Source organism: Filicampus tigris, chromosome 10, assembly GCF_054856515.1.
Source record: "Filicampus tigris isolate MCC_2025a chromosome 10, RoL_Ftig_1.0, whole genome shotgun sequence".
Taxonomy (NCBI): domain Eukaryota; kingdom Metazoa; phylum Chordata; class Actinopteri; order Syngnathiformes; family Syngnathidae; genus Filicampus; species Filicampus tigris.
Window position 1 is genome coordinate 15102142 of NC_141226.1, and position 27331 is coordinate 15129472.

Genomic DNA, 27331 nt, shown 5'->3' on the forward strand with positions numbered 1-27331 from the left:
GCACTGATCACAAAGCAGAGAAGCAAACGTGGTCTGAGTTTGTTTTTGCTCCTGTACTGATTACTGGATTGATATTTAGCAGACAATGGTTCTAAATTAACCTTTGAAATATTACACGCAGAATATTCTTAAACCTACAAACATGAGAACAGGAGACTGTTTATATGTAGTATTCCTGATGCACTTCTTTTATTTATGTTTACATGAGTCATGCTGTTTTTTTTCTTTTGCTCGTTTGTGGATTAAAAACAGCAACCCCTTAATTTAACGAACTGCATCACAATTTGACAATATCACATTTAAAAATGTATAAAGCGTTTTTTCGGCATGTACGCAGTCAGTTTTGTCTGTTTCATTGTTTCCTTATTTCAGGCTGTCTTATTACAAAAAGTAGCCGGTTGAAAATTAAGCCATCCATGCACAGTCGTTATTAGGGCGAACTGAAGCCTATATAACGTAGCTACATGATACAAAATATTACAAATACCCATGTGCGTATTGTTATTCGACTTTCGAGTTAATGAAGAAAATACAAAATTAGTTTAAAATAGACGTAATCATAATCAATTTAAGGAAGCGACGTCACATTTCCAGCCTCATTAGCATTAGCACACCTTGATCACCTGCTGCGACCGAGCTAAGATCTTCCGTTTCGTCAAAAATTACTGAACAGCACATTTCCACCGTAGCAGAGAAGAATTACTTACTGTGTTGTTGGTGTCATCGGGGGATCAATTAACCGTTTGAATGTCCGAGAAGGCTCCTCTTCTCAACTATCGACTCAGCACCAACACCGGTCCGAAGTCGAAGAATGAGGCCGCAAACAGGAGGCCCAAGCACGGCGATGACCGAGGCCGTCGTCGGTCCGCCGCCAAAAGCAACCGAAAGCTCGGCGTGCTTTTCGGAGTTGTTATTCCAACGTTGCTGTCTATGTTTAGTGTCGTCGTGTTCCTGCGAGTTGGTGAGTAAAATGAAGGCTACACTGTTAAAACTTTATGAAAACGTAAATAATGTCTCGTCGAGACATTTATGGAGTTGGCTGGAAAAAGTAAAAAAAAAAAAAAAAAAAAAAAAGGCCAAACCAGCCAGACCAATTTGAGTCAGTATTTTCCCCCCATGATTAACTGTTGTCTGTCTTTTTATTTTGTTTAGATTTAACTCCCAGTGGCTGTATTTAATATATTTTCCCCAAGTAATTATGTCTTCTGTTGTTTCCTGTGGACTATTAAAGACAGATGATAAATTATTCTTGACAAATGTGATTTGTAGTCTCAACAAAATGAATGATTGTTCCTAGAAAGCCAATGATTCTACTATTAATTAGTCTGTAATGAAACAATGATTATAGCCGGATGGAAATTTTTCAAACAAAAAATAGGTTCGGGACAGGCGGAAGAATGACACTCCCCCCCTTCCCGCACGCACGCACGCACGCACGCACGCACGCACGCACGCACGCACGCACGCACGCACGCACGCACGCACGCACGCACGCACGCACGCACGCACAAAATGTTTATAATTTACTGTATTAGCAAGTTAAACCCTAAATATACTCTGAAATATAGTCACAAAACACTTAAATATCTTGTCAAACTCATCTTTCAACACTACCCTTAAAATATTCGTTTTTATTTCACTGGAAGTACATCCAGACATGTCTGTCTCTATCTATCGAATCTATCTATCTAATCTATCTCCTTGCTCTGCATCCTCTTGAGATGCTTTCCTGCTTGTCGGACCGCTATACTGCTGTTCACTGTACAGTCAAACTCTATTTGCCTGCAGGATTTGTTGTGGGTCAAGCAGGGCTGTACCAGACCATCGCCATGTTCTTGGTGGCCTACTTCATCATCACGATGACAGTCTTTTCCGTCTGCGCCATCTCAACTAATGGAGCCTTGGATGCGGGAGGTGCCTACTGTATCCTTCAGTAAATCTACATTTTGAGGGCATATGTGGTTATCTGTAATTGTAACGTAACTGCTGCTGATAATTGCCAAGCGTTGCTCTCTATTCAGGATTTTTACTCTCCTGGTTGACATTATGCGTTTATTTCCACAATCATAAAGGTCTTTGTCAGCATTCAGTCAAACCCCACAAAGAATAAAGAATAACAGTGAATTTACCATCCACTTGTAACAATCTGGGTGTAACTACTCCGTTTTGGGGAGCGTTTTTCTGTAATGCCACTGGGACACCACTGACACCACCCACTTGTTCTATGAAGCCAACAAGCTTTTGTTGCCATGGCGACCAGGGTTGACGCTAGTTTCCTGCAACTATGTGAGTAGCAACTTGTTCTCAAACCGCCCAGAGTCTGAAGAGAAAAGTGTGAGCTCTGTGAAGATGAAGTAAAGGCATCATTTGTATTTTCACTGGTGGAGGCACCACTTCTTCATCAAGCCGCCAAATGACATGCATGTGGTGCAGTAGCAGACACATTACCAAGCACAAATACCACCTACCCCAACTTTGCTTGCCTTTGGATTTGAAATGATAGCTCATCCCAGTAGCTCAGTGTAGAGGTGGAGCCATGGGTGGGCCTGGGTGTGCACAGGCCCACCCAGATTGAAAGACTGCCCACCCAATGAGATTCGTGAAAAAATATATACTTTTACATTTTTATTAAATTATTCAATAATTTGGGTTTTTTATTGTATTGAATATTAAGAATGGCGTAAGTGTGGTTGTCTAAGGAAGATTTGAACTTCATATTATTCGGTTTGTCATTTTATTTGAATATACAATGTGTCAGGACAGGAGGATTGTGTGAAGTGGGAGAAATATTCAGGCCCATCCACGAGCCACGTTCTGGCTCCGCCCTTGGCTCAGTGGCTCGGAAATGACAGTTCAGTTAGCCTAGCTGCCAAGTCATAGAGTTATAAACTTGAATTTTTTCAAGCCTCGTTTTGCATTACAATCAGTACCATTTTTCATTGGTCTGCACACATATCCATTTTTGGAAAGAGGCCACGAACAAACTATTGACCAGGTTGCGTAATTTCACCCTTGATGGATGGGCAGGCACTCCAGACAACTATTTTTATACAAGCACTTAAGTCAAATTTCCAAAGTATGTCCCCTGCAATTCTTTAATGACGGCCTTCAGACATGATCAGTCGCGCGCTGGGTCCTGAGTTTGGGGGCAGCATTGGGATCATGTTTTTCTTTGCCAATGTGTGTGGCAGTGCTCTCTATGTTTTAGGTCTGGTTGAAGCAATCATGTCTGCCTTCGGCATCCCAGAAGGTTGCTTGTCATAATAATATCACATTCAGGGGCATAGAAATGTTTGGCTACACTAACTCATCGTTTCATATTCGTTCCAGCGTCAGAGCCCGCGGCGGTTTTTGGAGCCTCCCATAGGGTGCTGCCGTCAGGATACTGGTGGTCTTTGCTTTATGGCACTGTGCTGCTTTTAATTTGTTTCTTTGTTTGCTTGGTGAGACACAACATGCCATGTCATTTCATTCAGTCATTTTAGTAGAATCTTGAAGGTTGAATTGCACTCTGTTGGGCAGCGGGCTGACTGGAATATTTTACCGCAAAACCATTTTTTTTTCATTGGGATCAATGGAAATTGTAATCTGTCAATTTCTGTATCACTTCTTATAACTTTTTAACAAACTCATCGGCCATACAATTCTGTAAGCCACAGTTGACTTCTTGCTCGTTGCGCTTTTTAATTTTATTAACTCTGCGGTTATATCTGCAGTCAAGCTGTTTTAAAGTTGGCAAACCGCCTCCTTCTGTCCTCATTATGTTTTTCATAATAATATTTACATAATATTTATGTATGATAATATTTTTAAACGACTTAAGACGCTGAGGGTCACTTTCACCTGTTAACATTTTTTGAGGGTTAGTCACTATAAAAGCGTAAAAATAGTTTATATGGAAATAGATGGAAATTTAATTGTGTACTTGACATTAATTTCAATAGGACACTGATGGGATTTTCCACTAAAAACAGATAATAACCCCCAAAAAACTCATTTCTTCTTGTAAGACTGTCTTGCCGAAGTCTTGTGTAACATGCTGATGTATGACATCACCCAAAATCACAATGTTTGTGCAACCCAAAAACTTTGCTCCCTTTCCAAACTCTACATCCTGTAGAGCGGTCAAATTTGGAGGTTCCACTGTAGTCTGATTGTCCATTATATCATAACTGCATATTCAACTTGCTTCTGAGGTCAAGCGGCTTGTGATTTACAGGTAGGCGCCCACATCTACGCCAAAGCCGCTTTTGTCATCTTCCTCGTCGTCACAGCTGTCCTGGCATCCATCTTTAGCAGCTTCTTCACTGTGGAGCCCAGGATGGTGATGCTTCCAGATTCCTCCTTTATGAACGGCTCCACCCAGACCACTGCCAACTATACTGGCCTCAGACTTCACACCTTAGAGGGCAACCTATGGGGTATGTCCTTGCAACGTTGTGCTAATGTTGAACGTGCAGTAACACTCAGTGATGTGCAAAACAGACTTCAAAGCCGAGCCAGAGCTGAATTTTTGTTTCTCGTGCAAAGTACCGATACAACTGAATGAGTGCTGCTTCCTGTGTTTCCTTGTAGCTAGTTATACTGTCGACTACACCACTGGAGCCATGATGAGTTTCGCCACTGTTTTTGCAGTAATGTTCAACGGTTGCACTGGAATCATGGCTGGATCTAACATGTCAGGTGAGGCGTGTCACCCACTGAGCAACATGGCCAAACATGACTGAACTCGACAATCGAGAATTACAGTCAGTGACTCTCACACGCACATCAACTCGCAACAGGAAAAACTGCGACCCCTTGGCACCACAATGTATTTTTCAGTGAACCACAAACAACTCTTGTCAAGGAAGAAGCGAATTGTCCTGGTCGCTGCAGCTGTAATTATAATACAAACAGAAGAAACGGGTTGAACGTGACAAAGACTCTCCACGCTTTGCTTTTTATCCACTGGTATGGGAAATTATAAAGTTAACTCATTCACTTAGCATGGGCTGATTAGACAGTATCAGTATGATGAGTGAAAAATTGTAGTACCACGCTATTACAATACACCTCTAAAATGACTTTTTTTAAAAATTTGGGTAAATAAAAAAACTGCATTTTTTTTCCATTGAGCATAATCTATTTTATTTTTAATCAAAAGAAGGGACATTGCTAAATTAAGGAAAGTATACCATGTTAAGTTTTAAGAAAAAGAGAAATATTAACATTCTTCTTGAGGTTTTATCCTTCTGTGTAAGTCACAGGGTCCCAACACTGGTGAGCTATTTTTAGAACAGACCCCTAAACTGCCAATGTTTTTTTGGGGGGGTGAGGGGGGGCAATGCTCATTAAATCCATTCATCCCATATAGCAAAAAGGCGCCCGTGTATGCTCTTGTCCCACTTGTGTGCAATTGCTCACCCCTGCCCGAGAAAAAAGGAAAAAAAAAGACGCTAGCTTTTCCAATTACCTTCCAAGAGGTGGCCTGTTCGTGATTTCTGCAAGCAGCCAATCATATTGCAGTAGGACTCTGCCTGCTTTGCAGCCCCTTCAAAAAAATGAAAAATGATCATTATCGGTTATAATGGTAATTGAAACCGTGACTTTTTAAAACTGCGGTAAACCGTCAAATCATTTAATGGGCCCATGCAAATCCATTCACTACCTCGCATTTTCTAAGCAAAGTTCACCATATTGCCAGCCGTTTTAGGGTACTTTGACTGATCTTTCAAGACCCACTGAATGTGTTTTGTGACAATATAAGCACTAACTAATCTACCAAAAGAGAGAGTAAACTGTCTTTTTTCACCATTGACAATGTGTTGTTTTTTTAGCTTTTGCATTTTGTAGTAATAGGCAGTAAAACATTGTTTTTACCGAAAACACCAGATACTGACAAAAAGGAGACAAAATGACAAATGAAAAGAAATATGTCAAGCAGAGAGTGCCTTTGATGATAACTGAGAAACGGCTTTTGATGGCAAAATAATTAATTTACATATATGCAACTATTAAACGTGCCGTAAGCGACACTGACTCACCACATGGGTTGAATTTAGCATCAGTGGCTTTTTTACATGGTGTTCGTCATTCCTTCCATGAACTCCTGGTAGGTGGTCTCCTACCACCACCCAACATACAGTATACTGTGTATTTACCTACTCCGTTTAAGTGAGGTGCCTAAATTGTCTGACTTTCAATGTTGCAGTACTGGCATTAAATTCTTGTCTATGGCAATGTTCAGCATGGTAGTCTTGGTGATTGCCTTCCACCAGGCTCCACTCTTAATGATTCTGCTCATGATGTCTGTTTCTTTGCAGGAATTATAGCTGCTAGTCGTTGTTTTGAAAACAACCCAGCCCTAGTGCCAATGAAAAGAGGTTTGATTGTGATGACACTTGTGTGTTTGTGTCGGCAGGTGACTTGAAGAACCCAAGTTATTCCATCCCTAGAGGAACCTTGACGGCGGTTTTTACAACATTTGTCACGTACAACCTGCTAAGTCTGCTGGCTGCATCATCTTGTGAGCGGTGAGTAGCACCATGAAGATAAATATGCGAAAATCAAGAGTCCTATTCTGAGCCAGTCAAATGGGATAAGGTGCCAAAGAGTGTCATAAGGTCAATTTCAAACAGATTTAACCATAACAAGGGATGAAACTCAACTCCTCCCCAGGAGAGAGCTGAGAGTGTTGAGGCGACTGTGAGCCACAAGTCCTTCTCCTTTTTGATGTCTATGACATTTTAACTCTGGAGACATGAAACAAATCCTTCACTTTGAAAGAATCAACACACAGGTAGTTCAAAAGTGCCCGTCTATGAAATTATCTGTCGTTTGTATGCCAAGACGTGGGTACACTGATTGCAAACTGTGACTGCTACTAGATGATGAGATGACACTGTATGAAAATTGGATGTCATAATAATGGTGATTAAAACGAAAATGGAAATGAAAATGAATGCGTTCATCTAAAGCATTGCAATATTTTTTTAGTTTGAATACAAACAAATATAAAAACAGCAATAACCAAGATTAAATGGGAAGTAGACTCGAAAATCTTCCTTACGTAAATGCAGGCCAACTAGTCTGAACACGGCATTCTAATTAAAATCCACCCGTTTTTAGCCATCAGGAGGCGGCCATTTTGTCACTTCTGTCGACTGAAAATGATATTTGCTCAGGGCTCAGATCACGACCAATCATGGCTCAGCTTCAGAAAACAGATGAGTCGTGATTGACCGTTAACAGAGTCTTGAGGGTTTAGACTAGTGAAGGCGCATAGAACATATTATTCCAAAGAATTTTTGGGGTTGACTTCCCATTTAATCACATTTTAAATGAGTGAATGAATATTAAAAGTTATGCATGCAAGACCACTCCAATTCTAAATATGGTAGTCATGATATCTAAAATTGTGAAGAGTGTTATCACTGTTTCTCAGTAAACGATTTCGTCCGTAAATTTGAAACTACATTCAGTTTGATCCTACTGCAAATGGCTGACTTTGAAGGAGTCTATTTGATTGGCTACAATTGAGTTTTCCTAATCTGTCACAATGGGGAAATGCAGTTCATTACTTAAAGCGGAAGTCAACCCAAACATTTTTTTCAAGAAAATGTTCCCAGCAGGCCCACTAGTTGAAACACGGCATTCTGATTAATTTTGCGTTTGTGGAAAATAAATTAAGCAGCAAAATGCACTCGTTTATAGCCATCTCCGGGGGTGGCCATTTTTTCTTCTGTCGACTGAAAATGACATCACAACTGCTCACAACGACCAATCACGGCTGACCTGTTTTCTGAATCTGAGCCGTAATTGGTCGCTGTGAGCAGTCGTGATGTCATTTTCAGTCGACAGAAGACAAAATGAGCGCCCCCATAGATAGCTAAAAACGAGTGGATTAACACTTATTCCACAAATGCAATATTTATCAGAATGCCCTGTTTCAACTAGTGGCCTTGCAGAGAACATATTCTTGGAAAAAAAAAAAATGCTTGCGTTGACTTCCGCTTTAAGATGCATCTGGAAATACACTATATAAAATATACTTTATTCTTCCTTTGAGGAAAATACAATTTTCACAATGCCAATATTCAAGGCTATACACTCGTATTAACTCTTTCACTGCCAATGACATATTTATTTGTCTTTTCACAGCCCAGTCATCCATGCAGGAACGCATATATATGTATTTTTTTATTTGTTTTCAAACCTTAGGGTAAAAGAGGGTCTGAAAATGTCTGACAGGTTAATGCCATGGAAAAGCATCAAGAAAAACAAAGTACAAACAAACATAAATCCCAGCGCTAAAGAGGTATTAAGATTACGAAATGACATATTTATTTGTGCTAAGAATATAGTAAAAAATTCTTCAGTCAGATTAGATCAATGAGTTTAATATTGCAATATGAGACTTCAACTATAGCGACAAATGTGCAGTGTTTGCCCCAAAACAAAAGTCAAGTACTAACATATCCTCTCTGCAGTGCTCACTCACAATATTTTGTATATACTGGTACACAATTGTTTTTCCAAAATGTCCCACAATGAATTCTATCCATCCATCTTTAGTGCCATTCTCCAAAGAGACTACACTTTCCTTGGCGCCATCAATGTTTGGCCTCCTCTGGTCACAGTTGGTATCTACTCCTCGGCCATGTCCGCCGCCATGAGCAACCTCATCGGAGCGTCCAGAGTCCTGTACGCACTATCTAAAGACAACCTGTTTGGTAAGACAATCAATTAATAGCTCTGATATGATTGTGCTACATCACATTAATAGGGCATCACTGCATTAATAATTATTGTTTTTTAAAAAGAACTGAAGGTGTATAAAATTATTTAGCGTTTAAGCACAGTTGCCATACAATTTGTATGTAATTAATTTTTATTTATTGGTGGCTTTTTGTTAATGTTGATGACTGCCAGTAAATTTTAATTTTAAAAAAATAAAGCACTTTCAACATCCTTTTAGATTGATATTTTTGTTTTTCTTAAAAAATAAATGCTCCGTTTTCACTGAACTCATAGCGATATTGTTATGAATATGAATGAATATCAAGATGTGAAATTTTGTCAATATCGCCCAGCACTACTCCGGACCGACCAAAAAATATGATAATTGGAGTGTGGATTACGATGGAGTCCTTTGAATATTTTATTGCCTACAAGGGGCTCCCTCCATCCAAAACGTTTGAGAATCCCTGTCATATGTGTTTGCTTTAGTAATGCATGTGGCAGCAAATATCAATTTGACATGAATTGATTCATCCCCTGACAGTTTTCTGACATGTGAAAGGATAAAATGACTTGCTGGTAGTTTAAGTGACACTCACTGCTGAGGTTCCACCTCAACTGACCCCTGTGTGAAACAGAGTCAGCGTGTTAATAGCCGGCCGTCTGTGAGAAATGGACCCGAGTTATTCATTTAATGTCTTGTTGTCCTGATAGTGCCATGTTCATTTGGAATGCGTCATTTGACAACAGATGGCCGGCGGTGTTGACTTTCTCTGCAGACACACAAATCCCATCACCGTTTTGTTTTGCTTAAGCACCAACGCGGGATGACTCAGTTGTTTGTCTCATTGAGAACCATATGAGCAGCCACAGACAGGCGTACTTTGACTTTTTGACTGTGCTTTTTGAAAATGGCTACAGGTGGTGTCCTGGCTCTGGCGAGGAAGACGTCCCACAGTGGCAACCCCTGGGCCTCAGTACTTGCTTCTTGGTTGCTTGTGCAGGTAAAAAGCTTATATTCTGGAAGTGATTCTACTCTTCCCTTTCTGCATATACTGTATATGAATATATGTTTGTTTGTTTTAATATTTGTAGCTGCCACGCAGAAACCTACTTCATGTCCAAATTTGGTTTCAGATTATTTTCCACAAATTGATGCTATTGGTCAGTCCCCACACGTTTTGGTTATTTATGATACAATATTTAACTACTCAAGAAATGATGCCTTTTTAAAAATTTCCTGAAAAATAATGGTTTTGGGGATTATGCTCATTAGTGACTGTATATAGTGGTGTCTTGAGAGAAGAGTTTAACTCATTCTCATTGACTACGTTTACATGCACTCAATATTTGTGCTAAGGTCAAAATTCAGATTTCTGAGTCATTTGGAATAACCTGTTTACATGGCTTGAGCAGAGAGAGTTATCCCCCCATATTTAAATAACCCGATTGAAACGGCGACGGCGTGACGCAATGTACGTCATCTCCGCTTGTTACTCGCTTCCGTCAATAAAACACATTATATTCATGACACTCAACCGCACGAATGAAGCAGACCGTTTCCTCCTCGCTTTAAAAGTGTGCCGTCGTTCTTACTCTAGCTTTCGCCATGTTTTGTTTATCACTAAACGTGTCTTTCCGTGGGTTCCCTGCGGTTGAGCATGGCGCAGAGTGTCCCGTGCATTCGGAAAAGCCAGATTGCTGAATAAATGCACGCATATTCGTTTGTTTTTTTTTTAATTTTAAGAACCTGAATATTATTATATTTGGGTTATTGCGTGCCTTTACATGGCTTTTAAAACCCTGAATACTGCCAATATTTGAGTTTTCAATGGTTTATTGGCTGCATGTAAACTCAGTCATTAGTCCATTCCATGGCTTGAAGCCTCTTTTTTTGAAGAAGGCGACGTATTGTTCACTATACGAACGCAAAGCAAAATCCGGCTAAACGATGGCTTGTGCTGTGAAAAACTCTTATTCGGCTCACAAGGCACCACTGTATCCACGCAAAATATTTTATATAGATGGAAATGACATTTTCAAAGCTTTTAGGAGGTTAAAAAGTAACTCTTCAATCAAGATGAGATCCAAGTAATGCAACGTGAATAAATTATTAAATTATTAGGTGTCATGATTGACACCTCATTTGACTCAATCCTGAATCACACTTTTTTTTTTCTCATTCACAATGGAGCAGTGTTCTTGCCCAAATTTATAGTAATTGCATGATGTTGCTGTGTAAACAACAATGATGTCTGAGTCACAATTAAAATGTGTTTTAACACTCGCATCTGTCCACTCTCAGTGAATTGTCTCAAAGGTCAAGTGAAAATGGTGCTTTATTTGCCACTAGATGGTGCTGTTTGCTGGGAAATTGAACACCATTGCTGGAATTGTGACCATCTTCTTCTTGTTGGTGTATGCCACTGTCAACCTGGCCTGTTTGGCTCTTGAGTGGGCATCTGCACCAAACTTTAGGTAGGGCATGGGACTGAGCAGTGACTTGATTTAGTATACACAGTGTTTGTTTAGTTTTATATACAGTATAAGTACTACAGGTAACTCTCATAATTCTGTCAATTTTCCTTTAATTGGACACATTTGGGAATTGGTAAAACCTGGCAGAGACCAGAAAACACAAACTCTAACTTAAATCCCTCTATCTATCGATATAAAATGTGTCATGCGTGGTAGTTTTCATGTTTTATGTTGACAATGGCTGAAAATGTCCCACTCTGTTTTTGTTTCCCAACCATTCAGGCCTTCCTTCCGTTGTTTCACGTGGCACACCTGCACACTGGGCATTCTTGGCTGCCTAGTCATGATGTTCCTGATCAATGCCATCTATGCTTCTGCTAGCATAGCATTTATGCTGCTTCTCCTGATGCTCATTCATTATCTTGGCCCTATCAGTAACTGGGGATACATCAGTCAGGCTCTCATCTTCCACCAGGTACACACACAAAACTCCATCTTGAGTCAGGGTTGTTTGATTCACAAAATCATTCAATTTGAGTCTAAACCTCTATCTAGTTTTACTGTAGCCTATAGGAGAAACTGCATAAGGATCCATTTTAAAAGTAAATTGTACTAACAACTAAAATTAAGCTACTTGGAAAAAAAAAATCAGACTTTTTTTAAATCATGATTTTTCGTTAATTTAGAACAAACATATTGTAAATCTGATTTATTTTTCATGTTCGATTCTATTAAAATTATTTTTTTAATTAAAAATAAAACAACAAGCCCTCACTTCACCTTACCACTTGTTCTTGCTCAGGTCCGCAAGTACCTGTTGTTGCTGGATGTGCGCAAGGACCACGTCAAGTTCTGGAGGCCTCAGGTGCTGCTAATGGTGGCCAACCCCCGTAGTTGTGTGGGCCTGCTAACTTTCATTAATGACTTGAAGAAGAGTGGACTCTATGTACTGGGTCATGTCAAACTGGGGTTGCTAGGTAATATTTACGACCTTGTTTTTGGCACTCTTGCTGTGTTTCAATGATGCCTCCTCCAACATATTCACATTTACACGCATGGATTGACGCTGGGAATGGAACCATCATTTGGCTTTGTGTCCGTTTCGATAGATGAGAGGCCGTCTGATCCTTTGCAGAGCTGCTACGACTCCTGGCTGTCTTTAGTGGACCATTTGAGCATCAAAGCCTTTGTTAACCTCACCTTGGCTGACTCTGTTCGACGTGGAGTTCAAAACCTTCTTTTCATCACAGGCTTTGGTGGGTGTGCACGTATTTTTGTTTTACAGTGATGCTCTGCTACTCACGGGGCAAAGGGACTCAGCCCTGCCGTAAATAGCAAAAAAAAACTTGAGTAATTGACACCCCCGAAAATGTTTGGACATAATTGCCTATATTCATCATTTAAACTGTATTTGCACCATAAACTGTGATCCCCAAAACACTTTAATACTATTTTTAACTCTTCTTACAAATTACTACAATGATTTCATGTTAAAACAAACTGCACCAGCAAAAACACACACCATCTGGGCAAAACTTGTCATAACTTTTGCTAACAACCCAGGCTGAACTTAGCCACTGACATAAAATCTCACGTTCAGACGTCATACTGTTTTTGACACCAGATACTATTTTCCTATTAGCCTGGGCTTTGGCATCATCTTGTGGGCTTATAGGGTGTTACTAAAAGAGAAAAATAGTACAAAAATCAGTGAGGATAGGTTTAAAAATAAATAAGGCTCAGTATATCAATTAGTGAAGAAAGGTTTTACTGTAAAGGGGTTCCATTCTATTTGCAGGGGATATGAGGAGAGTCCTGATGTGTGTCACTGTCTCCCTTTTCGCAACCTGAAATGCGATTCTTTTGAACTAAAACTAAAACCTGTATCATAACGTTTTCTAGGCGGGATGAGGCCAAACACTCTTGTCTTAGGTTTCTATGATGACTGCCCCCCTCAAGACCACCTCCAAGGCAAAGTTATTTTACCTCCAGATCACAGCCTGGATGCTGTGTGTCCAAACAAAGACCTGGTAGAACCACTGTTCCCTTTCTTCCCTAATATACGTGATGCAGACAAACCCAAAGACATCAAGGAAGAGGAGTATGTGTCAATTATTACTGATGCGGTAAAAATGGGCAAGAATGTGACCCTGGCTCGATACTTCAGCCAGTTCAACCGGGAAGAAGTTTTAGGGTGGGGGAGAAAGACAAAGACTCACGAAGGCACGGCGGGCCTGTTTGTTGACATTTGGCCGCTCAATCTGCTGCAACCGGACAGCCGCGGCTACGTGGACGTCTGCTCGCTGTTTTTGCTTCAGCTGGCCTGCGTACTTCACGAAAGCCGCGCCTGGAGCCAAGCCAGGTTGCGCCTTTTCCTGTGCGTGGAGGCCGGGAGTCTGAGGGACGAGGAGGAGGCCAAGCTGCGACTGATGATCAAGGAGCTCCGGATGTCGGCGCAAGTGCAGACGGTGGCTTGGGACCAGGTGGTGGCGCTACACTGGCTAAGACGAGGAAGGGATGAAGCCGAAGAAGTGGATGATGGACGTAAAGACGCTTTTCCCAGCAATGCAGCACAGCTGACAGACGAGTACATCCGCGCCGTCAACAATCTTATCCGAAGGCATGGAGAACCACCGCCGGCTGTGCGCTTCCTTTATTTGCCGCACCCACCTGCGGATACAAGCCGCTACCGGGCCTACCTGAGTCAGGTGGACCTGCTGAGTCAGGATTTGGGTCCCACGTTGCTCGTCCATGGAGTCACACCAGTTATCACTACGGACATCTAGAGCACTTTCGCAAACTTTATTGAAACCATTGCACGGAAGTCACCGATCTGCAGTTCGACAATCACTCTCATTCAGTTAACATTTGGAACCCCTGTTTGAGAATGTTGCGTCTTCAGAACCGCTATTTTAAATTTGAGTCAAATCGCCTATCACTGACCTATCAAGACACCTTGGAGGGTTTGTGAACAGTACAGTTTATCATGTGATCACTTGCTGTATTGTGAATTGAAATGGATTTGCACGTTTTTGTTTTTGTGATTGAAGGAACTAAATCTGAATATTTTTAGATCATACTTCGCTGTCTATGTAATAAGTACACTTCACACATAAGTACACTTCACACATTGATATTGAATGCATTTTATATACTTGTTGATTGAGAAAAAAAAATAAAAGTCATTGGTACCTTATTTTTTCCCTATATCATTGAATGGACAAAGCCTGCTACTGATATAGTCTATCAGAGGTGGGCAAACTTTGGTGCTGAAGGGCCAAGTTTGAATTATAAAAGAACAGATTCGCCAGGTCATTTATTGATGTAAAAAAATATGATGTAAAACAATGCAATGTATGGTCCTAAAAATAAAGCACGTTTGCTGCATTTGCAATCTTTTAAAATGTTACTAACTTTTGTATTTTATGTACAATAATAATTAGGTAAATAAATGGTCATGGTGGTTCTCGTAGAGCTAAATACTTGGAGGTGTTACTAGGTGTAAAAAGTTTTGAGAACTATGTCAACCTCCTTAATTAAAAAGTCTCTAAGGCTTTTATGAGGAAACAGCATAAGTCCATATTAACTTGAACTTCACTGAGCGCAATTGACGCAGCTAGTCATTTGGCGGCGGGCACTGTGGAAATTTCTCCTTTATGACGTGGGTCCAACGCCATCTGCGGCATATGCCGTGTGGTGCGCATTCACATGCGCTTGTGCAGAGGAGTCTTTGACACCTGCCTACACAAAAGTGACAAACTCTGTGTGGGAGGGAGTGTGTTCACAGTTGGAGGCAGATCTGGCTCCAAGTAGGCCTCTATTATCAAATCAAATTTTATTTATATAGCACTTTTCACACATAGGATGCAACTCAAAGTGCTGTACATTAAAAACGTCACAATACAGCATAAAAAGAGAACCCGCTCCCGTCTTCCCTCCCTCCCTCGCAGTATACACAAAGACAGACATCCACAAGCACACTTGTACTCTCACACCCATACACAAACACACACACGTTTAACCTTAAAAAGAGACATGGCAAGGCACAGAGAAACCATAAGAGGAAAGAGTACCCAAGGGGAGCTCGTCTACGCTGAGAGTGATGACAGCCCATGGCCACGGGTAGCACCACCACCTCAGAGACCCCCGGGCCACGTAAAACGGGGCAGCCCCTCAGCATAGCGTAGTGAGGGAAGCCACACCTCCCATGGCGGAAGCCCCCCTTGAGGAAACACTGGAGGTAAAACCTAGATGAAGCTAAAAGAAAATGACAACGAAGCTAAAAAGACAAAGCAATAAAAGACGCTAAGAACTTTAAAACATTAAGATTGGATAAAAAGAGTAAGAGAGTCTAAGAACAATTACTTAAAGGCCAAACTAAAAAGATATGTCTTGAGCTTCCCCTTAAAAATATCAACAGTCTCTGCGGACCTGACGTCGTCTGGCAGGCTATTCCAAAGTTGAGGAACAAAATGGCTGAATGCAGCCTCGCCATGGGTTTTGGTCCTCACCCTAGAAATGATTAAAAGGCCGGTGCGAGAGGACCTCAGGATCCGCGAGGGTTGGTATATGACAAAAGCAAGTCAGATAGGTAAGATGGGCCAAGACCATTAACACATTTATAAATGAATAAAAGTAGCTTAAAATCGATCCTGAAACACACTGGCAGCCAATGCAGCAATTAAAAATAAAATGTAATTGATATAGCAGCGAGAGTGAAGCCACACAGTCCTGTGGTACACTCCACATCTTGTGCCCAAGGTCTGTTGAGTTAGGCACCGGCTCAGATGCCGCCCTAATGAGGACAAGTGCTAGAGAAAACGGTTGCTTGGGTGATGATAATAGAAATTGGAAAGACATTTACAAGCAACACATGCCATGAGTGAACACCTCAGGCTGGTTCCTGCAAGTCTAAGTGTGAGGTAGTGCCTCTCTCTGTTCCCTAACGTCAGCTTCCGGGCGCCATAATTAGACTTGTTTGTTCACAGCCTCCATTGGCAAGCATCCTCTCCTCGTGAGGAAGAGTTGAGCATCCTGTCGTCTGTCTGCCCTTCTTATCAGCCAATGCTGGCTCTCTCCAAAACGTTTTGAGAGGCTGAGCGTCATAGCATGGAGCATATCGTCGCTGTTGGGCGGATTCCTCATAGTGTCAACAACTTTACAGGAAGTCAAAAATAAAACGCCAGCTTGTTGGAGTTCGCAGGCACCGTTTCGTTCAAGTTGTATTGTACTTTATATTGTTATTGCACACTCGCGTCAACATAATGTTACCTAAAAAATACATTCAAAAGGTAATTTAACGCTGGCGTTTGTTAAGAGCCGAGTACTTCCAAGTCCGCGATCATGTGAAGCCCCCATCGTGGAAAAAAACCTGTGAAAATGTCATAAAAGCAAACGTCTGCCCTACATCTTCACAAAACGCCTTCTTAAAGGTCTGAAGCCATGAGTGATGGAATAAATAAAACATTGAGCCATTTCCTATATCAATTAATCTAAATTTTAAAAAATATTTTCAACCCTTCAGTGCATTAATTATGATTTAATGTTATTATTTAAAATATAAATATATTTTTTAGTTTAATTAATATAGACGAAGGCAACTTTTAAATAGCTGTGCACTGTAGTCACCACTTTGCATAAAAGGGTTAATAACAAAGGCGACTCAAAGGGCTTCACAGGACCACATTGACAAAGATTAGCGACCCTGATCTAAGATCCCCAACCGAGCAAGGAAAAACTCAAAACCCCATCTGGGGAGCAGAGCAAAATCCCTGAAAATTAGTTGGCAACACTGGTAAAGTCCTCTAATACATACTGTCCCAGATTGGGAATTGATTTTGTCTCTGCAGCCCTTAAATGAGTTTAATCTCCCGCCAGAATGCCGTGTCTAGACTAGTGGGCCTGCATGGAACATATTCTGGAAAAAATATGTTCACTTCCCCTTTACAAATCAAATCAGCAAATAGATGAATCCGCAGGTGCCAAACCACGAGTATGAAGGGGTCGACTGCAAGCCGCATGGACACATCAGCAAACGGTCAAAAGTAGCTGTGGATATTCGCCGAGCTTAGCCCGTCATGTCATGGGCGGAGAAACTGTGTGAAGACTGTTACATGGGAAATTGCGATGTCACAATTTAGCAAAATTCATAATGACTTTGATCACAGATACATTTTCAGAAATAGGTAGGTTACTTAAGATTTACTTGGTGTAATTTCAGCCTTAGTGGGTGAGCAGGCATTCCACAAACCCAAATATTTGTATACAAAAAAAAAAAAAATCCATTTCCCTTTTACAATTGTTATACGGGTAAGCATTTTTCAAAAGTGGTGCTTGTTTTTAATAGAAAATCTACATTATACAGCTTTATTTTTTCCCATCTCTTTGAAAACCTGACAAGTTAATGTTGGTGTCTGTGGCACCATTCCTTATGTGGCAACATTTCTGACAGACTCTTGTCCATCTGGAGCCCTCGGATATCTCTGGAGCAAACAATGATGCGTGGCAGGAAACTGGAAGATTTGTCACATGCGTGTTCTCGAAATAGAGGTGTACTGCATGACGGAGCGAGGTGCCGTTTTGGCTGGTATGCCTGAACGTTTGAATCTCCTTTGGAGCATCTGTGTTGTATACTGAGGAGTTTGTAATTGAAAACCCAAGCTGAACAATTTGGAAAAATAATGTAATTATGATTTCATTACCTCATTATTAAAATTGCAAATTAACATGCAATTATTTTTTCAAGGTCTTTCCAATGTTTTTTTTAACAAACTGATTAGTATGACAATAAAAAATAGATTTATTATACATAAATGTTTTAGGTCTTATAGTGTTAGGCTTATGCTAAAATAAAGGCAATTGAACCCTGGATTAATATGAAAGACATTTTAGCTACCGGTGCCTAAATTAAAGTTGTTAACTTAACACTTAGAATTTAACCAATTTTACTGAAGTAAATATCGGTTCTAACCTTTGTAAAAAATTGTAGTTGAAAAATATGATGAATCGCGATTCATTTTAAAAATGGCAATTTACTGCATCGCGATGTGGCCCCGTTTCTCAAACCAAAAGTCATCTGGGAGGGACTGTCAGTTTCGTTGAAGACACATGTCCATAGATGTAAATGTGAGTGTGAATGCTTGTTCATCTAAAATTGCCCTGTGATTGGCTTACGACCAGTCTGGGGTGTACCCCGCTTCTCTCGCCGTTAATGAGCCAAGCTCTATCATGTATTATACATCACATAGTTTAACACCTTATCAAGTTACTCAGTCATGATTAATGAATATGAATGCAGTGGGAAGCTTGATTCATTTTAAGCAAATATTCACCGCACCCCTTTGTTGGGGAATCATTATACTACCAGATGAATGCAAATTGGACCAAATTGAGCTTTGATTATGCCAATTAACGATGACTTGATTGTATGCCATCTCTGCTTGTAGCAGATGGTGAGGTGACAACACGTGTTGCGAAAGACATCATCCCTCACCCCCTCCTTCTTGTATTAATACTCGTACATAGTGCTGTGAAAATGTATTTGCCCCCTTCTTAAATTCTTTTTCCATAGTTTGCCCACTTAAATGTTAAGATAACCCAAGTAAATGTAAAGTGCAATTTTTAAATGATCATATATATATATATATATATATATATATATATATATATTTATATTAATTAATTCATTCATTCATTATCCATACCGCTTATCCTCACAAGGGTCGCGGGCGTGCTGGAGCCTATCCCAGCTGTCTTTGGGCAGTAGGCGGGGGACACCCTGAATTGGTTGCCAGCCGATCGCAGGGCACACAGAGACAAACATCCGCACTCACAATCACACCTAGGGGCAATTTAGAGAGCTCAATCAACTTACCATGCATGTTTTTGGAATGTGGGAGGAAACCGGAGTACCCGGAGAAAACCCACGCAGGCACGGGGAGAACATGCAAACTCCACACAGGGAGGCCGGAGCCGGGATCGAACCCACGACCTCTGAACTGTGAGGCGGACGTGCTAACCAGTCGACCACCGTGCCGCCTATATTTTTATATATATATATATATATATATATATATATATATATATATATATATATATATATATATATATATATATATATATATATATATATATATATATATATATATATATATATATATATTTATTTTTATATATATATATATATATATATATATATTTATATATTTATTTTTTTTATGAAGGGAAAAAAAAACTATTCAAAGCAACCTAGCGCTGTGTGGGAGAAGTGCTTTACACCCTTGGTTAAATCATCAATTAAATGTGGCGAATCACATGTTTTGGAAAGCGGAGTTCATTTTCACTGACCACACCCAAGCTTGAGTACATCCAGATCTGTTCAATGAAGTAATCACTTCAATAGAACCTGTCTGACAAAAGACTACTATCCAAAGAAATTCAAAAACAAATGAGAAATGAAAATAAAGACTGAAGGTAGACTCATGATTTTTGGCTTTGTTCGTTTTTCCAGTAGTGCAGAGAGCTACAAGTTACTGTTATGCCATATGTGTCTTAACTGTTAGATTGACGGGTCCAGACCAGTTTATTTTATTTACAGTATTTATTTTTCACAATTTTAAAAATATCTTAGGTGTCTTTTGGCATTCATCCAACAATAGACTAAGGGTAAGGAATTACAGAAAATTTAAAGTCCTCTATTCATACTATGGTACTGTAGAAATCGTTGTTTTAAAATGAAAATACTGTAGATAGGGGAGTATACTGTAGCTCGCCTGACCATAATGACGGGGCAAAGCTAGGGTGTTGCAGCCAAGTGAGCGGCTATTCAGTGCTGCTAACATTTCCATCAGCCAAACTGCTTTTTGTTTGTTTGTTTTTATAAGTGACTAGCAACTAACCTAACTACTTTTTGTGCTGTTATTGAAGACTTCTGGAGACACATACGGCCTCTGCTCAGTTCTAAACCAGTCCACAGAGCATTTACATATTCAATTTTGTGTTAGAATAAAATTATTTATATTATATGTTTTACATACACAAATATTAGCTTTTTTTTAACCTCATTGACAAATAATGTGGCCCATCTGTCCACTTTTTAAATGAAATATGGTCCTTGATTTTAAAAGCTAGCCCACAGCAAAAAATGATAATCATCAATAACATCTGGAAAGCAACACCAATAAATAAATTGGATTTTTTATTTTGTATGTGTGTGACAGAGACACAGAGTGTGGATATTTCACTTAATTGGTTCAAAAAAATCATATATTTAAAACAATGTATCGTTTGTCATCGATCTATGCCAGCAACGTATAGTGAAAGGCAGAACAATAAAATGCTCCTCCACTACAGGGCAGAAGGTACACATTTACCTGCCTATTCACCTGTTGCCATACATACAGTGAAATAAAAGCTTTGTGCTCAACTAAATTGGGCCCATATTTTACACTGTGTAAATAAATTGAGACAAGCATAATTTTTTTCAGTTCATTATACTTTTTTGTGACATTTTTGTTGTTTGATTTTTGTTATGTAAAATATGTGCCTAGTCTCAGTCAAGATCAAGACTGAGGAAACTGGTTTAAATTATGTTTAAATTTAGCTGAGTTTACTTCAGCCTGTTTAATTGCTGCATTGGACGAATAGGAGTGTCTAAAAGGAAGAATGGTCTAATAGGTGTCACTGTAATTATTTGATTATTCATCCTTTACATATGTTTAAGTCACCTTGTGTTATATCACAACAGTGAAACGACTGCGAACTTTAAGACTTCCGCGCATGCGCAGTCGTTCTGGCGCGGCCTTGTATAATCGTTTATACAACAGCCATCCCAGTCACTTCATTCACTTACGTTTGCTCCCTGCTGATTGGCCCCATCTCCCTTGCCCCGCCTTCCGCCGCAAGTTCTCCACGTGAAACCGTTGACGTGCTTATGTAAAAAGTATGACAGCTGCTCGGGCCAATCACAGAAGCGAGCGTCGTCCCGCTTGAACGCCTCTTTACCCGGAAGAATGGCGCCACTTGGCAGGCAACGCTGGGTGTGCAAGACTGACAGCCGCAGGAGCCAATAAGAAACTAGGGGGAGGGGTCGCTGTGAATGAGGTCACTACCTTCGCGGGAGCTCACCAACGCAGTGCGAGTAAGAATCTGACCGAGAAAGGAACTGTGTCACGGACAGCGAAGAACCGATATCTCCGTGCCAGCTTTTCCATTTGCATTCAAGTTTTTCTTTTTGGTTCAGCGTGCACACGAGGACCAGGGTCGTCTGTGGTTGACGGTAAGTGGAGATCTTTATACGCACTAACCATACTCTTAAAGAGGTGACAGTTGTCTAAGTTGCATAACTGTGTCAGTGGACTACTGGATCAGCTGACGCGGCGGGTGGGCTTTCACGTGAAAACGTAAATTTTTTAGATGTTGCCAATATCAATTTCTCCTTCGAGAAACACGAGATCTATGTTAAAGGGACGTGGAGGCAAAAAAAAAGCATATCGTGTGCGTGCTTGAGTTGGCGTCGCATGAAAAGTGAAACGCAACACCTTACATAAAGAGTGCAGTGCAGCACATGTCCGTGGAGTTTGTCATGCAGCAGCGATTAGTGAATGATGCTCGGAATGCATGCTCATATGCTTAAAAAAAAACAAAAAACATTTTTATATTAAGCTATTTCAGTTTACTTATCACTCAGGCAAGGCAAGATAACCCCAGATGTGTTGTTTCAACCAAAACAATTATTTGTAGTTAAGTCTTTGTACTTTTTGATAGTGTGGACAGACGAAAAAGTGTATTTTTGGGGGGCAGGTCACATCAGCTCTATGTTTTGAGAAGCCAAAAATAAAGCACAAAACAACACCGTGGCTACTGTTAAGTGTGGGAGAGGCACAGGGTGTTTTCAATCTGTTCAGGGTGCAGTGAAATCTTAAGACATCCTGGAGCAAAATGTGCTGTCTAGGGATGAAAAGCATAGTCTCTATTATATTCTTGCGCTGTTTGGCTCTGTTCGGCAGACGGTGTCTGTGCTCGGTTCAATGGAATCTCGAGATAGTCTCAAGCAAAATGTGTTGTCCATTGTTAAAAACTTGTTTTCAGTTATGTTTGGGAGCTGTTTTGGTACATCCGTCACAATGTGCCGTGGGTCTTTGTAGGGCGCAATGAATTCTCAAGTGAAATCTGCTGTCCAGTGCAAACAAATTTGGTCTTGTAAATGATGGGGCTGCTTTGCTGGATCTGAAATGGGGTGTCTCCAATCTGTGCTTGTACAGTGTAATCTTAAGACATTCTGGAGATAAATATGCTGTTTGGTGTCAAAAGGCTGTAATGAAATCAGAAGACTGTGTAGGCAACTTGAGGCAAAATGGGCTGACTTTGCGATGTCCTGGGGCTGCTTCGCAAACCCTGACACTGGGTGTCTTGAACCTGCGTAAGGCACAATTCAGTGTCAGAAATATCAGAAAGCCTTGTCTTAGAAATTTTCTTGGGTCTGCTTTGCTACATCCAGCACAGGGTGCCTAGAAGCTGTCAAGGCTATGATGAAATCACTAGATTAGTAAAGGGCCATCTCGGTTGTGGGGCTGCTTTACGACCTCTGACCCGGAGTGTCAAATCCCAAGACTTTCAAGGCATCCTTGAGTGAAATGTGCTGTCCAGTGTCAGAAAGCTTGGTCTGTTAACAATAATAGTGCAAACCCAACAGCTAATAACACCACAGCTGAGAAAGGTTATAACTAAACATCAGATTAATCTAAGGAGCCCTGATCTAAATCTGATGGAACATCTGTGGAAGAAACCGAAAGATGCTGTCTGGGGGAAGCACTCTTGGATACTGTGGATATAAGTTCCTACATTAAAGTGTGGCAGGAATTGTACTTGGGATAAATCAGCTTTTAACAACACAGATGCTGCCGAGCACTATTACTGGAATACTCATTCACCATTTATAACTACCGTAGTCTTTATGGCACGAACAGATGGAATGGATAGAAATGCAAATGTGCTTCTTGCTCTGGTTTAGCCAGAAACCGAATGAGAGCAGACGGCGAAGAATTAGAAGTAGGAAAACATCAAGCTGTGATGATGCACAGGTTGCTGGGATACAGCGATCGTGCAGTTTTATAGGGAGGGAAATTTTCAGCTTGTCTCTCTGAGGAAGGGAATTTATAGTTGCACTGTTAAATCTGTGTCTCCTTCTCCACCTGAACTGTGACCCTTCCGTTTTGGTACCTGTCCCTTTTTTTAGCCACTGGGATCAAGGATGAAGCCTTGCGTGGTCACGGTGTGCATGTGTGTGGGGCAGTGTGCATCTGATCCATTAGGTCCATCTAGGATGTGATTGAGCAAAGATGTAGGTCAAGCAAACAACTTCAGTTACACCGAAAGGAGAAATCACAACACTCTGTGGTTTTGATAAGAATGCATTTGTAAAATATACAATGATCTAGTTTCATTAAACATACAATGAGATAGAAAAAAATCATACAAAATAAGATTTGTGAATGTTTTCTCCTCCCCCCCAATTGTTTTTAGCTGTGTCTGCCTCACAATCAAATGTTTCTTGTTCAAATCCGACCTCCAACATTCCTGTGTGGAGTTTGCATGTTCTCCCTGTGTTTGCGTTGTTTCCGAAGAAGGCGGAAGGTCAAACAGTCTTTTGTAAATTGTAGTTTATTTTATTACACAATATTTAGTGGCCTTTTTATGAATATTGCACATGACGAATATACTCCAAAGATTTCATAAAAACTAATTCTGATAAAAACTGACCTAAAACGAAACATTTTCAAATTAAATTTGAATTATTATTATTATTTTTTTTTAAACTCAAAATGAAATAAAAAAAAATAACTATAGTGAAAAAAAATCCCAAACTATTAATTAAATTTGTCCATAGGTGTGAATGTGAGTGTGAATGGTTGTTTGGCTGGCAACCGGTCCAAGGTGTGCACCACTTTACTCACCCCAAAGTCAACTGGCTCCATCTCACCCGCCACCCCACTATAGAAAATGACTGGATTGGATCATTTCTCACGGCACACTTGATGATCTGACAGTGGTTGGCAATATCTATTCACTAGCTTGCAGCATGTCTTTTTTTTTTTTTTTTTTTTTTTTTTACTTACCTCCTTCAGTCCTTTTAAACAACTGAAGCAAATGATGAAAGCAAATGAGACGTAAAAGCTGCCAAGATTAATTAGGTCCATTAGGAAGACAAATACCGCACTCCCATTTATTCTAAACATGAAGAAATCCACACATTTAAAGCTCATCCTATGACAAATTCGATATGTTTCTACGTGAACCTTTGTAAATTAAACCGCATTTAACACAATTCCATATTGATGACACCCAACAACGCCTCGGCAATAGTCATTCACTTGAGACTTTATTCCTCCAATGATTGTTAACTGGCACAATAAAGACGTTTCCCAGGGGAAGCTGTTCCACCTTTTGACTGCCTGAAGAAACTTGTGATCACATTTAAATGAGTGAAATGGCCTGAGACAAGTACTATATTTTGTTTTGATTTGCTTTGGTCTACCTAAATAGCCATCTCTGATGGGTTCTCTCTGTTCCTTTCTCAATGGAGGAGGCCATTTTTGTCTAGCCCTTCTCGCCAACCATTGTGCACTCTGACGGGAATTGTATTAAACTCCATTTTACTGTCGTGTGGCACGTATTTTGTTCATCTGCACGTAGTACGCTAAATGTTTGGTATTCTTCTAACATGGTGCCTACTGTAAAACATATGGGAGACTTGATTTTGAATCTGTGCTTAGTTAATTGAATGCTCAACAGCATCAAGGAGGGAACTGTACTGCTTGGCATCAGAAATCTTGTTCTCAGATGTTTCCTGGGGCTGCTTTGCTACATCCGGCGCAAAGAGGGTAGAATGAACTCAAGACTATCTGCTTGCATCTGCTCAGCCGGATAGAACAGGTCTAAATACCTTATTAGTTAATAGTGCTGAATGAATACGCATACAACTGAGCTGGCCTCCCATATGGGCTGAGCTGATCTTTAGTCATGAGTGGAAACGGTCAATTTAAATGTCAAGTCAGAATGTGACTGTATTGATATAAATGAGCTTCTAAGAAGTGACCCATTTCTATTTTTTGACACCATATGTAAATGTCTAAAAAAAATAAACAATTTCAAACAGTCTGTAGTTGCTAGCGTGAATACAGTTGTATGTACAATAAACAAATTCAATGACCAGTAGAGTCCAGGCGACTCAATTCAACCTTTGCAGATTACCATGAATTGAATGACATGAATGTCAAGTTCTTTTATGTTGGTCATATTTGCTAGCTGGGTCAGCACCTGAAGGCCACGAAACAACAACAACACTCCGCTGCAACCCAACATGGCATTCAAGTAAATGTTTTGTTTGTGTTTCATGTGATGGAAGATCCTTTTGAAAGGGTCAGGGGGGCTCAGATGGAGCAGAGTCTTTTAAAAGGCTACACAGCTTGAACCTTCTCACCTTTTCACTGTAGATCACAGAAGCACCTGCAGAGTGTTTTTCGAGGTCAGAAGATGAACTCTGCCATGTGTTGACCGTTTCATGTCTATAAAATTGATTTCCGTGTTGAGATCTCTGCATGGGCTAAACACCACATCATATCAAATTGGTGTTATACTTTATGTCGCTAACGTATACCGTTGCCTGTCAATACAACACCATTCCAATATCACCCCGCTTAAAATCGCTAATTTATCACACTCATTGATTACAATGTTATAGACACATCTGCCCCCCGACCGAGCAGACGAAAGACTTTAATACTGAACAAAATCAATAGTCTGCAGCTACATTATCCTCTCAGACACTTTCTCAAAGTTCTTCCAGCCATGAGTGATGCAACAAAGAAAATGATGAGCTGACTGAATAGGTCGAAATGAACCTGTATGCACTTACCTTTGTGGCTGACCAGATCCTTCTGTTCCGAAGCATTCCTGCCACTCATTTTTAACAAAACAGACTTACTCAAATTTATCTAACTTACCTATGTTCACTTATTTTCTACAAAAAACATCCAGACTTTCAATGTTGAGGTGACGTAATGCCGCAATGTCATTTTCAGCCGACAGAAGTGACAAAATGGCCGCCTACAGAGATGGCTAAAAACGTGTGGATTAACTAACTACTTATTCCGCAAACTCAATATTTATCAGAATGCTTCGCTTCAACTAGTGGGCTTGCGTAGAACATATTCTTGAACAAAAATATATGCTTGGGTTGACTTCCTCTTTAAAGAAGAAGACAAGATGAACGGTACAACGCTATAACCGTGCAGCTCAGATTCAGTCTAACAGACGTGATGTGCTAAAAGATTTGTGTTTCATTTTATTTTCATTCTTCTCTTAGCAGATCAATCCCGTTCAATTCCTTGGACAACTTCACTGACGATGGGGTGATTGTGCTCCTTCTACTCAACTTCAACACCAACTAAGAACTCAGATCATCCTCCTGATGTCAGAAGATTCAGACTCCAAGCACTACTGCTTTTCAGCACTGGAGGACCAAGATGGCGCTTCGAGCTGCCGAGCATCCACATCGTGCGGCTCCATGCCGAGGGGGGCCTCTGGCTGCGGCTCCATGGCGCAGCTGCAACGGATGAGCAGCTACAGCCAAGGCGGGCCCGAGCTGGGCCTGCCGTCGGAGGGCAGCGACAGCAGCGGCCATGAGCCTCCTCCCTCCGGGCCGCGCAAGCTTCGCAAGAGTTCTCGTGCCCTCTCGCTACCGGAGGAGGACGTGGAGATGAAGAGCAGCGGGTCCAGCGGCAGCGGGACTGAGTCCCACGGCAACGAGAGCCACGGCAACGAGAGCCACGGCCATGAGAGCAACGGCCACGAGTCCATGGGCAGCTCTAACAGTAACAGCAAAGACTCCGCTTTGTTGGAATCTTCTGGAAGCAACAAGAGGTAAGTGTCTTCATTCTATTTGCATCTGGACAATAGATCTTTAGTTACGCGGACAACATTTCTTTAATCCGATCAGAGTTCAGATTAAAATTATGATCGGACGCAACAGTTTTCATGGACTCTAAAAATATTGATCCGATTAGGACTTGCGTGTTCATGCATCAGGCAGGAAAAATACTCTTAACGCACCCCACGCCAAAGGAGAATCACA

General features: G+C 40.6%; 3 protein-coding genes across 3 annotated transcripts in view; 2 read left to right on the plus strand and 1 right to left on the minus strand.

Moving 5' to 3' along the window:
* The window catches only part of clcn2a (chloride channel, voltage-sensitive 2a), a 65869-nt gene extending 64636 nt beyond the window's left edge, over positions 1–1233 (minus strand). Inside the window, exon 1 of the mRNA XM_086042331.1 lies at positions 708–1233. The gene's annotated coding sequence lies outside the window, so the exon portion shown is untranslated. The remainder of the gene's footprint in view (positions 1–707) is intronic.
* Positions 248–14395, plus strand: LOC147140990 (solute carrier family 12 member 9-like). Its single transcript, XM_086042335.1, has 14 exons — positions 248–961; positions 1789–1923; positions 3113–3250; positions 3331–3443; positions 4220–4421; positions 4576–4683; positions 6404–6515; positions 8557–8714; positions 9643–9725; positions 11075–11199; positions 11482–11674; positions 12002–12176; positions 12309–12455; positions 13102–14395. The coding sequence occupies exons 1-14, from the start codon at positions 748–750 to the stop codon at positions 13983–13985; spliced, it is 2787 nt and encodes a 928-aa protein (XP_085898461.1). The 5' UTR covers positions 248–747; the 3' UTR covers positions 13986–14395.
* A 6805-nt stretch (positions 14396–21200) lies between these two features.
* The window catches only part of per2 (period circadian clock 2), a 30890-nt gene continuing 24759 nt past the window's right edge, over positions 21201–27331 (plus strand). Inside the window, exons 1-2 of the mRNA XM_086042723.1 lie at positions 21201–21475; positions 26564–27120. Coding sequence (XP_085898849.1) covers positions 26669–27120 — 452 coding nt within the window. The 5' untranslated portion in view covers positions 21201–21475; positions 26564–26668. The remainder of the gene's footprint in view (positions 21476–26563; positions 27121–27331) is intronic.